At 58.6% G+C, this 16,176-nt stretch overlaps 1 protein-coding gene across 7 annotated transcripts; it reads left to right on the top strand.

The window, feature by feature from the left end:
• The first annotated feature begins 19 nt into the window (after nucleotides 1-19).
• On the top strand, nucleotides 20-16,037 carry AVIL (advillin). 7 transcript variants are annotated; one of them, XM_038378185.2, is made up of 21 exons: nucleotides 24-153; nucleotides 1,628-1,797; nucleotides 3,602-3,697; nucleotides 4,526-4,600; nucleotides 5,285-5,481; nucleotides 5,796-5,904; nucleotides 6,290-6,400; nucleotides 6,850-7,055; nucleotides 7,568-7,646; nucleotides 8,189-8,287; nucleotides 8,494-8,647; nucleotides 8,940-9,040; nucleotides 9,961-10,098; nucleotides 10,202-10,360; nucleotides 10,997-11,176; nucleotides 11,294-11,439; nucleotides 11,513-11,657; nucleotides 12,335-12,523; nucleotides 13,894-13,962; nucleotides 14,761-14,889; nucleotides 15,440-16,037. In XM_038378185.2, exons 3-21 carry the CDS (start codon nucleotides 3,632-3,634, stop codon nucleotides 15,551-15,553), a joined length of 2,466 nt encoding a protein of 821 aa, XP_038234113.1. In that variant the 5' UTR covers nucleotides 24-153; nucleotides 1,628-1,797; nucleotides 3,602-3,631; the 3' UTR covers nucleotides 15,554-16,037. The 7 variants fall into 7 exon arrangements, 6 of the variants coding, with proteins under 6 accessions (XP_043362526.1, XP_038234113.1, XP_043362527.1 ...); XM_043506591.1 differs by lacking the exon at nucleotides 1,628-1,797 and having other exon boundaries at nucleotides 20-153; XR_006278348.1 differs by lacking the exon at nucleotides 15,440-16,037 and having other exon boundaries at nucleotides 13,723-13,962; nucleotides 14,761-14,841.
• The last annotated feature ends 139 nt before the right edge of the window (nucleotides 16,038-16,176 follow it).

Genomic DNA, 16,176 nt, shown 5'->3' with positions numbered 1-16,176 from the left:
CCTGCTGCAGTGGATAAGGGCCTTGCTTTTTTGTACTAATTGTCTGCCCCTGCCCCCCCTACAGGCTCAAACCAAGACTGAAGGCCCGGTGAGCTGAGTGCTGCATAGACAGACAGACCCCACCAAGAAGAGCTTAGGCCCAGACCCTCAAAGGTATTTAGGCTCCTAGCTTCCATAGACTTCAAGGAGTTGGGCCCTTCCATCTAAATACGAGGCAGGTGAGGGGAAACTGAGGCACAGAACGGGGACGTGACTTGCCAAAGGTCAACAGCAGAGCCAGGATTAGAACCTAGGGCTCCTGAGCCACTGGGAGGGGGGTCTACCCTCTAGGCAATGCTCCCTGTGTTGACCAGAATGCCGGCAGAAGCCCTGAAAGTGGGGAGTTGGCGTGGAGCAAGAGACGGATAGAGAGCAGGTGCCTAGGACGCAAAGGTGCAGCTTTGGGCTGGCGGTGGGCCAAGCCTCTGGCCCTGGATGGGGTTTGCTAATGAGGCCCCATGGCTGGGCGGGGGGGAGTGGCGGGAGCTGGGAAAGGCCTAGAAGCTCCTGCTGAATCCCCATGGCCTGTGGCAGGGGCTGCCCCATTCCAGGCCCTGGGCCGAGCATCCCTCCCCGCTCCATGGGATCATGGCTGCCGAAGCCAGGTGGGGGAAGGATGATGCTGGATCTGTGCCCCAGAGCCAGCGAGTGCGGTGGGGGGCAGGCGGGGATGCTCCGTCCCTTTGCTGGGTCAGCAGCTTCTGCTTTCCCAGAGTCGTCCCTGCCCCAGCGGCCGCTAGGTTAATGTGATCCGCAGCATGAGCCTGGGAGCTCGCCCCGAGTGTTGCTAATTTCCCGAAGGTTGCTCTGCTGGTGCATTAGCTCCTGGTTCATGGTCATGTGCCTCCTCCCCCGCCCCCCCTTGCAGCAAGGGGCCAGCTCTGCAGGGAGCAGAGCAGGGAAGTAGCCCCACGGCTTGGGGCCAAGGCCGTTAACCTCCTGGCATTGGGGCAGCAGGAGCTGCTCCAGCTCTGGGGATGGCCACGCACGGCCCAGGACACTCAATAACCTACAGCTGCAGGCCTGGTCTGCTCAGAAGATGCTTGACTTATCACCAGCGAGAGCCCAGATGTTTGGCACTGGGATGGGCCCTATGCTCCGGCTGCCCCTTTAAAGGGGGGCAGGAAGGGTTGTGGGGAGTGTCCAAGCCCTCCAGCGAGGGGAGGATGGAGACACCCTGGGACCCCCTTTTCTGGGCCTGTCCCCTTTATTAGTTGCTTGTCTTGCTGCTGCTATTCCACCTCTCCTGTCAGTCCCCCCCACTCCTCCAGCCATCACTACTGCCCACTCGAGCTGCCCACTTCAGGGCTTGGCTCCTTCCCCTCCTCACACTCCCCCCCCCCCCCATCTCCTTCTGCCTCGATTCCGTGTGTCGCTCGCATGTGGTTAATTTTCCCCCTCCTCTTTGAATTATTAATCAGCCCGAGCACTTTAGAAAAATCAATGGGAAGAGGGCATGGAAGGAGGAGAGCCAGGCGGGGCTGACCTTAGCGTCCCTGTGTCCTCCCCCGCCCCTCCCCTCCCCCTGCCCTTCAGTGCTTTGAACAGGAACAAATAGCTGCTTTCCCTCTGCTTTGCCTATGTCAAGCATGCGCCCAGGCCAGTGCTCATTGGCCAGGGTCGCCCAAAGGTGGCTGAGATGCAAACTCAGGCAAATATAACACCTGGGTCGGGGCACGCCGGGTGACTGGGGCTGATGCCAGCAGCTGTTCCGGGGTCTCCTCAACAGCCATTTGCAGAGGACAGCAGTGAATTCAGGTGAGTTCCAGCCTGACTTTGGGATGGCCAAAGACCTAGATGAGCGGCCTTAGGGATCAGTCCTGCCTTGGGCTGGGTGAGGGAGAGGGCCTGGCTGAGATGGTCCCAGATCTGTGACGCTCAGAGAATGAAACTTGAAGCCCCCTCATTCCTGTTGGGCTCCTGGTGCATAATGCCACCACATGGCTGTTTAATAAGAGAACTGGCAAGTGCCCTTCGGTGGTGACTCAGGGAGGGAAAGAGGAGTGAAAATTAGTGAATCAAGGTAAATCTAAATGGGGTGGTGGGAAGAGATCCCAGTGGAGGCAGGAACCCGTCCATCACTTGCTCCTCAGACAGGTGGAACTGGTGCCAACCAAGTGTTGGATCGGGGAATGCCATGCCAGGTTTCTCAGTACTGGGTTATCCGGTGCCACATAGGGAGGGGAAGTCTGGCCCTGGTGTTTCCCCCCCCAGGGGCTCGGCATGAGCAGACTCCTACCCTGCAGCTAAGTGCAATGGTAGGAAAGGGCTGGCCGTGCCTGTGTGAACGGCATCTGCAAACTCAGCCGGGCCTAAAACCAGCACATTCCTGGCTAATCAAATCCAGCTGATGGTGTCTCACCCAGCCAACTCTCTCCTAGGGCTGTGGCTGGGCCGGCTCCCTGGGTCAGGTTACACCATCTGGCTTCAATGACTGAAAACTGGGGGAGAGCAGTTACAGTTTGGGCGGCCATGAGCCCGGCCCCTCTAACCCATTCTCCTCCAGAGCCTGCAGTCAGGGCGTGGCCCTCCCTGCAGTGCAACGGGCAGCGTGGCTAGAGCAGGGTCCACGCACCGGCTGTGCCCAGGCCAGTGTGCTGAGTAGCTGGACCCACCCCAGGCCGGGCAGGCAGGGAGCACCCAGTGGGCAGGAGAGATTCCTGCGGTGTTCGTAAGTATCCACAGGGTGCCCTTGGGTCTGAGCCCTGGCTGCGGCGGTGACGCCACTGACCCCGATGAAGCTAGAGGTGCCCAGCCCAGCCAGGGCAATGGGGCTGCCCCAGGATCTAGGGCATGGAGAATGGATCCAGAGCTTAGAAAACCCTGATCTCTGCTGGGCGCCATGGCCGCTGGTGCAGGGAGCGGGGGACGAGGCTGCTGTGCAGTGTGAATGTGCACCTTGGCCTGACTCCGTTTGGGGTGGCACAAGAACCAGCTGGGTGGGGCCCACATGCCCTAACAGCTTCCATCTGCTGGGGGGGCAGGCCAGGCCTGGGAAGGAGAATTCCTCCTTAAAGGGGCCATGGAGTCTTCCAAACCCTGGCTGGCATGACTCGGGGAATTATCCTGAGGAGCTGGTGAGCTGTGGCTCCAAGGGAAAGCCCCAAATCCCAGGCACCAGCCTTTAACATCACTGGCTGGGGGTGGGGCAGATCCCCAGTGCTGCGAGACACATGGGGCGGGGGAGCTTCTCCCTGGGTGTTGGCGGCTGATTCACCCTGCACGCGCCAGTCATGAGGAACTTCCACCTCTCCTGGCCCTGGGGGCGTGGGGGGGCAGGGAGGGGCCAGGGGGAGGGTGTCTCATCCAGAGAGTGCCCCCTGCTTAGCAGCTTGGGTTCCATCTTGTGCGATTTGGGGGATCCCCTACCCCACATCCCCTCACTTCACTCCTTTAATTCCCTCCCTTCCTAAAGCTGGGCAAAGCTTTTACAGAAGCTTTATAAACCTCTGCCTCGCTCAGCTGGGATGTGTGCGGCTGTCCTCGGGCAGGAGTGTCGGGGGTGGGCTGCTCCTCTGGGCTGGCCTTGGCTCAGGGCTGACTGTCTCCTCTTGCCTGGCAGCTCCCCGGCGAGTCCCCAGCGCCGGGCGCGATGGCTCTGAGCGGCATTTTCAAGGCGGTTAACAACATGCCCGGCATCATTGTCTGGAGGGTTGAGGTAAGTGGGGCGCGTCTCCCGCCCTGGGCTGGGATCCCTTGGAGCTCGCAAGCTAAGTAGGGTCTGGCCTGGTAACTAGGACTTGGCTGGGAGACCTCCAGGGTGCAGAAGGGGTATGGGCAGTTGGCTGGCGAGTGCTTCCATTGGGCCACTCATCTTTTCCCGTGGCCCTTTCATGAGGGCTGGGCTGGGGTGCGGTGCCCTGGCCTAATTCCAACTCTAGCTCTTCACGCTGTGCATCCCTAAAGTCTCCAGTCTGGCCTCTTCACTTCCTGTCCGAAATGATGGTGTAGCATTGCTGGCTGTTGGCACAGCTGCCCTGTGCCACCCCAGGGGTGGCCGCATCTGGTGATCCATGTGGGGTACTCCCATAAACAGCTGCTACGCCCTTCCCCAGGGGTGGATACAGTCCAGTGGTGGATGTGCAGTACTTCCATAAACAGCTGTCATTCCTTCCCCCAGAGGTGGCTGCATGGTTGCCCATCAGCAGGCCAAAGCTCACCCCCAACTCCCTAGGCTTCTGTCCAGATCCCCAATGGCCCAGCTGGCTCCCTCCCTTCTGGTTCTTCCTTTTGCCAGCCATGCCCTGTCTGGGGGCCCTGGGCAGCCCGTGGGCTCTGGCCAGCCCGCTGGGGAGAGTTTGGCTGGGTGCGGTGCTTTTCCCCTTGAGCCAGATCACACTCAATGCACCATTTTGGCTGAGCTGCTCGGGGGCTGGGGGGGAGGTGACGGACGCTCTGGCGGGGGGGGACTGTTGTGTGCCCCATGGCTGATGCCAGGACAAGGGGGAGGCTGCGCTGGTCTCAATGCACTTCTGCCTCCCCCCAGAAAATGGACCTGGTGCAGGTGCCTCCGAAATCCCATGGCAGTTTCTATGAGGGCGACTGCTACATCCTCCTCTCGGTGAGTGCCCCCAGGGCTACAGCAACCCCTGCTGGTGGGGTAGGCTCATTAACCCCCCAAGCCACCGACCTGCTGGGACTCGCTCCAGGTGCTGGTGGTAGAATCGGCTCCAAAGGGTGATGCATGGTGCTGGGAATGAAGCATCCGGTACTCACCCCCTGGGCCCCTCGCTTTGCTTTAATCCCGGCGGGTGTGGGACAGACAAGCAGCTCGGGGAGGCTGCTTTGCAAAGCTGATCTCTTCCATTTCCTCCCTCCGCCCCCCCATCTGCCTTGGAAGAGCAGCAGAGAAGTGGGGGGGAGGGGGAGATAGAACTAATGAAAGGCGAAAGCAACAGCAGTAGGTTTAAGCCTGACAAAAGGAAATGCTCCGCACGACGTCCTGTTAGCCTGTGGGACTCCCTGCCACATGATTTGGAGGCAATCATTCCAGTTAAAATTAGTGGCGTGAGTGAGGATACAGCAAGGAGGGCTCCTCTGTTTCGGCTTCCAGGCAGGCATTGACAAACTCATCCTCAGTTGTAGAGGGGCAGGATGTCAGGAAGAAATTCCCTCCCTCCCCCATGCAGTGGAGCGGGGCGGCATTTGCCGGCTGGGATCCGGGAGTACCTAGCCCCCAGCAGTCCCGATGCAGGATCAGCGGGGCAGAGACTGGATCACTCCTCGGGCTCTGTCCCTGCTGCAGATCCGGCGCTCGGGCAGCGTCCTGGCCCACGACATCCATTACTGGGTGGGGAAGGGCTCCTCGTGGGACGAGCAGGGCTGCGCCGCCATCTACACCACCCAGCTGGACGACTACCTGGGTGGGGGCCCCGTGCAGCACCGGGAGGTGCAGTGCCATGAGTCGGACCTCTTCAAAGGCTACTTCAAGCAGGGCATCATGTGAGTAGGAGGCTGAGGGGCCCTGGTCCCGGTGGGTCTGACCCACCAACCCTCCTGCTTGGAGTGAGATCCCTGTCCCTCCATGGGGCTCCGGTTGCCCACCCCAGCCAGCCCCCACGCGGGGACGTCAGCCTGCAAGCATTGCAAGGAGCTGTGCCTGCAGCACCGTCTGGGGCTGGGGTGTGACGGGGCCATGTTTGCCAGGGTGAGGAGGGTCCTGGCGCCCCCCGTGCATGTCTCCCCTTCCTCCCGGGTTGGCCTGGGCCCCCCTTCCCTGCTCTGAGCCCTCACCCTTCCCCCGCCCTCTCCCCCAGCTACAAGAAGGGCGGGGTGGCCTCGGGAATGACGCACGTGGAGACCAACGTCTACAACGTCCGGCGCCTGCTGCACGTCAAAGGGAGACGGAACGTCACAGCCACTGAGGTGAGCCTGGGCTCCGGCACTCCCGCCCCTGGTCTGGGCCCCCGCATGCCCCCTGCCAAGGCAGCCTCCCTGCGCCCCCAGCCCAGTTCCCTGGGGCCAGTGCAGCTACTGCCTTCCTGGCACAGCCAAAACTCTGCCTGCCCCATGCCCCTGGTGCGCTGGCGCCTTCCCACCCTGGTGCTGGCGCAGTCCCTGCCTCCGTCCTCCCGATTTCCCCAGCATGGCGGCTGCCCCTCTGCCCGTGGCTGCCCTTCCCACTCCAGTGCCACTACGGCCACTGCCACTCGGTCCTCCCACGTCCCCTGGCACCAGCGTGGCTTCCTGCCCCCGCTACCGTGACAGCCTCCTCACGGCCTCTTCTCCGTTCTCCTGCCCCCGGGCGCAGGTGGAGATGAGCTGGGACAGTTTTAACCTGGGGGACGTGTTCCTGCTGGACCTGGGGAAGGTCATTATTCAGTGGAACGGCCCTGAGAGCAACACCAGGGAGCGGCTGAAGGTAGGAACCTGCCGGATCTGCCCCACCCTGCCTGCCATTCCCATTACTCCTGCCGCTGTAGGGAAGAGAAGTTTGGAGCATTCCCCTCCCCCTGGATCTGGACCGGAACCAGCGCCCTAAAAGGGAAAGGCCCTGTACCCCACTCCCTGGCCCTACTGGGCTGGCTTGGAACCAGCGCCCTAGAGATGGGTGTGCTCTGTATGATACCCAGGAAGGGCATTTGGCGAGCGCTGGTTCCTCTCTCCAGACCAGGTGAGCGTGCGGGGTGCCAGGCTGTGTTTGTCATCAGCCTGTGATATGCCCTTCACCTGTCCCCTCCGTATCTGTCCGTCCTGCCTTTTCAGACAGCACAGGTTCTTGGGTGGGGAGGAGGAATGGGGGGTGCCTGGTGCCTTTGCCCAGTGCCCTGCAGGGAGCCGACAGTCGTTTTCTTTGGGGGTCTCGTCTAGGCCATGCTCCTGGCCAAAGACATCCGCGACCGGGAGCGTGGGGGGCGGGCAGAAATCACGGTGGTGGACGGTGACCAGGAGGGAGCCAGCCTGGAGCTGACAACGGTGCTGCAGAGCGTGCTCGGGGACAGGCCGCAGAAGATCAAACCCAGCACCCCGGACGAGGTGGTGAACCAGCAGCAGAAGGCCACCGTCCTGCTCTATCGGTAAGCGGGGTGCAGTGCAAAGCAGCGAGTAGTGGCGTGGGGGAGGGGGGCACATCACACACAGGCTTCCCCATCTCGCTGGCGTTTGCCAGGCCTCACTCCCCATTCCTCGCTAATCCGCATCTCCCGTGCAGGCTTAGACTGATTCAAGTGCAATGGAGCTGGCTGTTCCTCGGGGAACAGGGGAACGGGGAACGGGGAACCAGGTCCATTTGTTCCTCGGGGATCTTCCTCCAGGGATGGCACCCCTGCTCCCAGCACGGCTGGCGAATCCCAAACAAAGCCGGTCTCCTTGTGCCTGGTGGCTCCTGGATTTGCTGCAGCATCGCTGGGATGGGCCCTGACAGCCCCGTGCCCAAGAGACCGGTAGAAAGGGGAGCGGGTGGAAACTGTCCCAGAGACCAGGGAACATTCCCATTGGCTTGCCCTGGAGTCTGCTCCCCTCCTGGGCCCTGAATCTCCCCACATCCCCAGCGCCCCTGGGAATAAATCCACCCCTCTCCTTTCTCTAGCGTCTCAGACTCCGGAGGGAAAATGCAGGTGCTGGAAGAGGCCACGAGGCCGCTGATGCAGGAGCTGTTGAGCCATGACGTGAGTGAAAGGCTGGGGCTGCTGGTGCATCATCAGGGCTTTCACCAGGTGCCATTTAAAATCCACATCTGTGGCTTTGCTCCTGCTGCTACACTTCACCCAGAGCCCCACCTCCACCAGCCCGGCTCTGCCCTGGCTCCCCCAAGGCGCTGGAGCCAGCCATCTAGAGTCCTCTTCGCAGGATGGCTCTAACTCTGAGACCGGAGGGGACGGATTATCCTGCAGCTGCTGGCTTCTTGCGCCTTCCTCTGGTGCTGGCCGCTGTCAGGGACAGGAGACGGGGCTGGCCGGACGTCAAGGCTGATCCAGTCTGGCAACTCCCAGGGCAGGTCTGAGCGCTGGGGGGTGGTCAGGGAAGCTCCCGAACCAGCACGTGGTGCATTGCAAAATCCCCCCCCCCTTTCTATGGCACCCTGATTGGATCCCTTTTGCCCCATTTTAAGCCCCAACCTCCCCCTTCGCGCCTTACAGGGCAAGGCAGGGGAGCATGGCATGGGGCCAATCAGCAGCCCCAGGAAGTGGTTTAACCTTTTCCTCCCCAGGACTGCTACATCCTGGATCATGCCGGGACCAAGATCTACGTCTGGAAGGGGAAGGGGGCTACCAAGGCAGAGAGGCAAACGGCCATGGCCAAAGCTCTGGTAGGAGGTGGGGGGCAATGGGGTCTTGCTAACAGTGCTAACGTTCAGGGTGGGGGAGGAGCCAATGTGGACCAGGGCCAAGTTGGGGGCCTGGAGTGAAAGCAGGATTCCTGACTCCATGCTGCCAGAGGGTGGGGGCCTCTTGCGGGGCATCCGGGTCGCACCCCTGACCGGGCTCCTTGCCGTTTCCGCCCCTGGCCTGGCAGGAGTTCATCAACATGAAGGGCTACCCCTGTGGCACCAACGTGGAGACGGTGAACGACGGCGCCGAATCCGCCATGTTCAAGCAGCTGTTCCAGACATGGACCGTCCGGGACCAGACGGTGGGTTTGGGCAAAGCCTACAATGCTGGCAAAACGGGTAAGGAAGAGCCTCCTCTCTCCTGGAGCTCACAGGGTGTGGCCGCCAATCTGTCTGCAGGGAGATGTGGGGCACACAGCTGGTCTTCTTGTTTCCTAAGCTAGCCCCATGCCGAGGTCTTCCCCAGGGTGCAGGGATACAGCATATGGGGGTAGATGCTGTGGGATATAGGATACACATTGACTGCTGCAGCCCAGACGCCCGCATCTGCTGGCTCCCTCCCTCCCTCCTTCCCTCCAGCTAGGCTGTTGACCAAACCCCGATGCTCCTTTTTTTTTTTTTTTTTTGGCAGCCAAAGTTAGCCAGGAGAAGTTTGATGCCACGCTGCTGCACGCCCGGCCCGAGCTGGCCGCCCAGGAGCGGATGGTGGATAACGGGGAAGGGAAAGTGGAGGTAGGAGCCGTTAGCCGGCCTCTGGGCACTAAAGCCGAATGCTCTGTTGGGTGACCCTTCTGCCCTTTCCCTGGCAGTGCAGGTGTCTCTGCAGCCCACATGGCTGCTGGCAGAACCCCCCTGCCCTGCTGAGACCAGGGGGATCTGGGCCTTTCTGCTTGCTGGGGGGCAGCCTGGTGCCCTCACGGCTGTTGCAATGCCCAAGCTGGCAAGCTGCAGGCGAGTTCAGCACCTGCGAGCAGCTTGGGAATCCTTAGTCGTCGGGACTGGCTGCACACAGAAGACGCCTGAGTGGCTCGCGGCAACTCTGGGCTGAGCTGTCCAGCCCTGTTCGGGCCCCTGGTGCTGATCAATGACCTTCTGAATGACCCCAATGCAGGGGCATGCACAGGAATAAAAGTTTGGCCGCTTTTGGAGGGGCACTTTGTGTGCCCCCCTGCGGCTAGAGGACCTGGCTCTCCCCTGTGCCGGAGGATCTTGTTCTCCCTGCTGCAGCCCCAGGAGCTGTCACGTCCCGCCCTAGCTGGGCTGGAGGAGCTTGCTTTCCATGCCCTGACCCCAGAGGAGTTCTGTACCCCCACTGATGGGGGGGGCCAATGCCCCTGCTTGCTCCCCCCTTATGCATGCTCCTGCCCCAAAGGGGGTCCTGCATCTGGCCAATTTCCCACGGCCCCCTCCCTTTCCAAGTTTTCTGCAGGGAATGGGGGGGAGGTGGCCTCCCCATTGGACTGACGCTCCCTGACAAAGCTCCCGATGCTATGGGGCAACAGTTTGAGTTTATGGGGGGAAACGGGCTCTTAACGGCCCTGTTACAAAGACTGCCCTCGTCATGGGGTCAGCATGGACTGACCAGCTGCCTGAACGGCCCAGCACTATGACTTGCGCTAATATCACTCCCGGCACGGCTGCGCTCATTCTAGGTCTGGAGGATCGAGAATCTGGAGCTGGAGCCGGTGGAATACCAGTGGCACGGCTTCTTCTTCGGTGGAGACTGCTACCTGGTGCTTTACACCTACGGTGTGAACCACCGGCCCCGCTACATCCTGTACATCTGGCAGGTAGGCAGAACCCTACGCCCCGTCTCTGCTTCATTGCCTCGGCCGCAGGCACGGAGACTCCTCCGGGCTGCTGTTCCGAGCTGGTTCCTCTCTGCGTGCCCAGGGTCGCCACGCCACACAGGACGAACTGGCTGCCTCCGCATACCAGGCGGTGGAAGTGGACCGACAGTTCAACGGGGAGCCGGTGCAGGTGCGCGTGAGCATGGGCAAGGAGCCGCGTCACTTCTTGGCCATCTTCAAAGGGAAGCTGGTCATCTTCGAGGTATGGTGGCGCCAGCGGGAGCAGGGGGAAGTGGAGGCTGGGGGCAGGAGACGCTGGATTTTCCAGTCACCAAGGCAGTTAGTGTTTCAATTAGAGGCCAAGGTCAGGGCCCCTTTGCGCCAGGGGCTGCACAAACACAGAGCTGGAGGCAGCCCTTACCCTGAAAAGCACTATCTAAAACGGACAAGAGGTGGGAGGGGAAACTGAGACACGGCGCAGGGGAAGGGACTTGCCCAAGGTCACGCAGTAGATCAGTGGCAGACCTGGGAACAGGACCCAGATGTCTGTTCTACACTGCCTCAATTACAGGGCATAGACTCTCCCCCCTTGTTGCTGGAGTGAGGTAGAAGCGGAGTGGCCCTGGAGCAATAACTCTCCTGCGCAGGAGCTGGATCATTTTACTGATGAGTGTTTCCCATCCCTCCTTCCTGCCGTCGGTTCAGCCAGCACCATTCCCAGCTGTTGTGTCCTCCCTCCAAACCCTCTGCAGCATGAGGTTCCCCCGTTAGCTCTCTTCTTCCCTAGCACAGACCCTACCCGTGCTGGTCCTAACCCAGCTGGAACCCCTAGGCCCCGCTCTCTCTCTTAGGGCTCCTTCTCAGGCACCAGGGCTCAGTCCCCCGCCGTTCTCTCTAGGGTGGGACATCCAGGAAAAGCAGCAACGAACCGAAACCACCCGTGAGGCTCTTCCAGATCCACGGAACCGCCCAGTCCAACACCAAAGCCGTGGAAGTCCCGGCGTTTACCTCATCGCTCAACTCCAACGACGTCTTCCTGCTCCAGACCCAGGCTGAGCACTACCTGTGGTACGGCAAGGTAAGGGGCGGCCTGGCACCGGCCGGGCAGCCAGCGGGAAGTGAACCCCCCGTGAGCATTCCTCCTCTCACTGTGCGCTGCGGACAGCGAATGCCAGCTTGTCTCCTTGCCCGCCAGGGCTCCAGCGGGGACGAGCGGGAAATGGCAAAGCAGCTGGCTGCAACCATCTGTGAGGGAACACAGGAAACGGTGGCCGAAGGGCAGGAGCCAGCAGCGTTCTGGGAAGTGCTGGGAGGCAAAGCCCCTTATGCCAGCGACAAAAGGTACCAGGGCACAGAGTGGGTTGCACTGACTGTCTCAGCCAGGGAGTGTTGCTGAAGGAGCTGTGTGTTGCAGGCTCCAGCAGGAAGTCCCAGATCACCCGCCCCGGCTCTTCGAATGCTCCAACAAGACGGGACGCTGCGTGGTGACGGAAGTGACCGACTTCGGCCAGGAAGACCTGAGCGAAAGCGACGTGATGCTGCTTGACACATGGGACCAGGTGCGCCGGGAGAGCAAAACCACCGGATTCCCCACTTGCCCAGCCCCAAACAGGATCTGCCATCAGCCAGCAAAATCCCTAGGACTTGGGTTTTCCAGAGGGCTTTTTAATTTAAGACACACCAGCAGTCCCAGTGTGAGAGATGCCCAGAAGGGGGATAGCGGAGGGGTGGCTACAGGTCAGGGGGTCCTGGTAGAACTGGCTGTTTGGGGAACTTGGAGCTGGACTAGCAGGGGGGCTGCAGGTCAGGATTGAGGGGCATATGGGGGGGGACGACCCAGGACTGGACTAGCAGGGGGCCATGGGTCAGACTCGAGGGGATGTGGGTCAGGCTCAAGGGGCCACACACACACACACACACACACACAGCATCTGTTTGTGCTACCCCAGGCGCTAGCCTCTGCTACCCTGGCTGATCAGTTTCATGAGTACCCAATTTACCCATTCTTGAGTGCTGGGGTGAGCTCTTTTTTTTCTGTCCCTCTGCTGGCCTGGATCTAAGAAATCCATGAGCACTAACTCAATCCCAGGCTCTGGGCTGGATGCACAAATCCCGGCTGAGGTTCTTTGGCTTCTGTTATGCAGGTCGACCAGGTTATTACAACCATCCCTTCTGGCCTTAAGCTCCAGCTCCAGTCCCATTCCCGTGCCTGGCCAATTTGCATTTCCCCTTGCAGGTCTTCTTGTGGCTTGGGAAGGATGCCAACTCGATGGAGAAAGAAGCAGCCCTGGCCACTGCTCAGGAATATCTCTGCACCCACCCCAGCGGGAGGGACACTGACACGCCCATCTTGGTGGTCAAGCAGGGCTTTGAGCCACCCAACTTCACTGGGTGGTTTGTAGCCTGGGACCCACACAAATGGAGCGTGAGTATAAACAAGGTGGAAGCCTGGGCACAGCAGGTGGGTGGGAGAATCCAGCCGGGAGATGGGGCAGGGTTTATCAAGCTCATCTGCCACTCTGGATTAGAGTGCACAGTCCAGAGGCATCTGCCTCTCAGGGCCTGGCATCGAGCAGATGGGGGAAATGCAACTGATCCTTAAATTAGCAGGGACCAGTGAGGGCTTTCCTGGTAAATCTTGATTGCAGATGAGGAGCGAACAGGGGAGATTGTTGAAGGCACACAGGGGAGTCAGCTGCCCAATATCCACTGCCTTTCCCAGGAGGTTGGGGGCCTAGCTGCCTTTGGGCTGATCTCCACCCTCAAGTCTTCAGTTTCATCTTGCCTCTCACTTGCATGGGAACAATGGAGAATGTAAAGACGGGAGGAGAAAGTTGAGGCAGCCCAAGGAGTAAGGCTGGGCCAGAGAAGACAGGTCACTGATTTCCAGCGGCCTGGAGCACTTGGTCAATTGAGTGCGAGCAAACAACATGGGTTTTAATACGGCTAAACGTAAATATCTAGGAACAAAGAAAGTAGGCCATCCCTATGGTGTGGGGGACTCTCTCCTGGGTAGCATGATGGACAATCAGCTGAACATGAGTTCCCAGTGTGGTGCTGTGGCCAAAAGATATAAAGCGATCCTGGGCTGTATAACCAGGTAAATCTCGAGTTGGAGGAGAGAGGTTATTTTACCTCCATATTGGGCACTAGTGTGACCAATGGTTGGAATCCCATGTCCTGTTCTGGTGCCCACAATTCAAGAAGGATGTTAAGTCCTGCCTTATAGTGATTGAGCTCTTTGAGTCTATTTATCACCATCTATAAGTACCGACATGAGGAATGAATATTTAACAATAGGCTCTTCTCTCTAGCAGAGAAAGGTAGAACTTGATCCACTGGCTGGAAGCTGAAGCTAGCCATGTTCAGACAGGAAATAAGGTGTAAGCTTTTAATGCTGAGAGTAATTAACCACTGGAACCATTTCCCCAGGGTCATGGTGGATTCTCCTTCACTGACAGTTTTTAAATCAAGCTTGGATGTTTTTTTTGAATGACCGGCTCTAGGAATTATTTTGGGGCAGTTCTCTGGCCTGTCACAAGTCAGACTAGATGATCACAATGGTCCCTTCTGGCTTTGGAGTCTTGATGACAAGGGATTCACTCAAGCCACTCTCTCCTCTAGTTGCATCCTCATGCTGACTGCAGGTGTTCCAGGCTCTGGTATGGTAAGAACTGGGCAGTCCAGCACCCACTTGAGCACCTCCCCGTGAACAGGGCAAGATTCCACTCACCCTGTTGTTATAACAGTGGCTAATGGGCGAGCTGTGGGGTTTTCAGCTTTGTGTCCTTCCAGGAAGGGAAGACTTACGAGCAGCTGAAGGAGGAGCTGGGAGATGCTTGTGCCATTGTCCGGATCACAGCTGTGAGTTATGTTTTGTGGTGTAGGAAGGCAACCGGAACTGGGTGGGATTCGGCTCAGGTAGCCAAAGACAGGGATGACTTCCAGAAAGCAAACTGACCACACATCTTCCCCTGCTGCAGAGCGTGGGGTAGGACATGTCACCTCTTGCCTCCAGGTTAGCAGGTGTCTAGCCCTCTGGGGAGGCAAACACTTGAGAATCTGCACACTGTTACTCCCCTATCTGGGCTCTCATTGCCCCACTGGGCCCATACTTACAACTTATAGCTAGGCCACCTGCCCGGCTAAAGTGCTGAGCACCTGCTGTGCCCATTAATCTCCTCACAGCTTCTACAAATCAGCCACCTAAGCACCTAGACAAACTGCTGTGTTCAGATGGAGCACTGAAGCAACACCCTACTAAGTTTACCTAGCACCTTCCAGCTAGAGAGAGCCCAAAACATACTGCAAATGGCACATGTAGGCATGCTTTCCCCTGCCAGAGAAATGCAGCCACCCCTGGGGTAGAACACAACAGCTGTTTAACAGTGCATAGCAAAACTAACCCATTTCTGGGCACAGGTGATGTGGGATCTTGTAGCTACATGAAACTGTAAGGGAACCTGCAGGGAGACTGAATGCAATGAAAGGGATCCCAGCAATAACAGCTGGACACAACTTTTATGAACAGTACCTGGGACTCCTTCATGCAGCCCCCTAACTGACTTAGGAGCAAAGGCTCAGCAGAGAGGGGCATGTCTCGCCTGCGCTAGCCAACTTGACATGCTCTGGGGTGTTTCTCCTTCCACCCGCACTGCGTAGGATCTGAACAGGACAGCTCTCTCCCCCAGCTCTGGGGCCCAGAGTGGTGGCATGACTCAGTTCTACCCTCTAGAAGTGCTAACCAACCAGGAGGAACTGCCAGGAGATGTAGACCCTGCCAAGAAAGAGGTGAGCTTTGGGGACCAGGTGCTTGGGCTCAGATCCTGCAGGGATTTAGCCCCCCAACTCCCACTGATTTCAACAAGCACCTAAACCCCTTTGGGAATCCAGCCCTGGCTCACTAATGTGGAAGGTTTTTGAAAAGCTTTCCTCCTTCCGGCAGCATGCTGGAGGAAGAGCTGAGGGTTTATTAGAAAGGCCTGGGAGGAAGTTCTGCTGTTCTACCCCCTGCACAGGCTCTTGCTACCTCCTGGCAGTGGGCTTCCATTGAGTCAATGAATTTGTCTCTTCTTAGTAAGTGTCTAGTGTGCATCCCCAGCTTTCCTGCGTACTGTAACCAGGGGGAGCTTTTGTGGGCAGCCCAGGCCTTTCCACAGAGCCACTCAGCTTTCCACTGCTGGAGGCAGAGTCCCGGCCCAGCGCCCCTTCGGCTCTACAGAAAAGCAGCCTGGCCTCCCTTCCTACCTAGTTGTGCCCCCTTAGGTTCCAAAATGACCTTCCTGAGGCCACTGCACCCACTGTCCCCCCCTGTTAATCTGCCCGGCCTTTTCTCTGCCAGAATTACCTCTCTGAAAGTGACTTTGTGGCAGTGTTTGGAATCAGGAGGGAGGAATTTGCTGCTCTTCCCACCTGGAAGCAGATCAACTTGAAGAAAGAAAAAGGGCTCTTCTAATGAAGAGAACGGAGCACCCAGTCAACAGGCAGAGAGCGGCCAGAGTTCCATGTCCTAGGGGTGGGCTCTGGCTTACCAGGGCTATACCACACCTGGGACCGAAGCAGTAAGGGATGGGGTGGGGGTGGTTTTTACTCTTGCAAGTGTACTCGATTAGCTGATATTTTAGCTTTTTATACACATTTATGGTCATTTCCTTTGTGGCTGTCAGGGATCCGCTGCACAGCCAGGCATCTGGCCAAGCGCAGGAAGCTGGAAAACAAAATACTACGTATCACTCGCTACAGCTTCCCAACTTCAGCCATTATCTCAAACCTTTAGTGCTGTTGGCAGGACAACACCTGCCAGCGTCTCCTCTCCAGAGGAATGCTTTGGGCTGGTGATGCTCGTTTGCAAACAGCAGAAAGTCCAGTTCTAGCAAGTCTTCTGCCTGTAGCCTCTCCGCCTGGGACTTTTTTAAAAAAATAAAGATGTATCATATGAACTAGATGTTGTGCTTTAATGCTTACTACCAAGCAATCTGGGTGGACGAATCTGTGTGTGAGCCATACCAACCGGCTCTGTGGCTGGCACTTCATTCCCTAGTGCCCAGGTGGATTTCTCCTAGGACCTGCCAAGAAATT

The sequence above is a fragment of the Dermochelys coriacea genome, chromosome 20, assembly GCF_009764565.3.
Source record: "Dermochelys coriacea isolate rDerCor1 chromosome 20, rDerCor1.pri.v4, whole genome shotgun sequence".
In the NCBI taxonomy this organism is placed as follows: domain Eukaryota; kingdom Metazoa; phylum Chordata; order Testudines; family Dermochelyidae; genus Dermochelys; species Dermochelys coriacea.
This window is presented reverse-complemented; position numbering and strand designations above follow the sequence as displayed.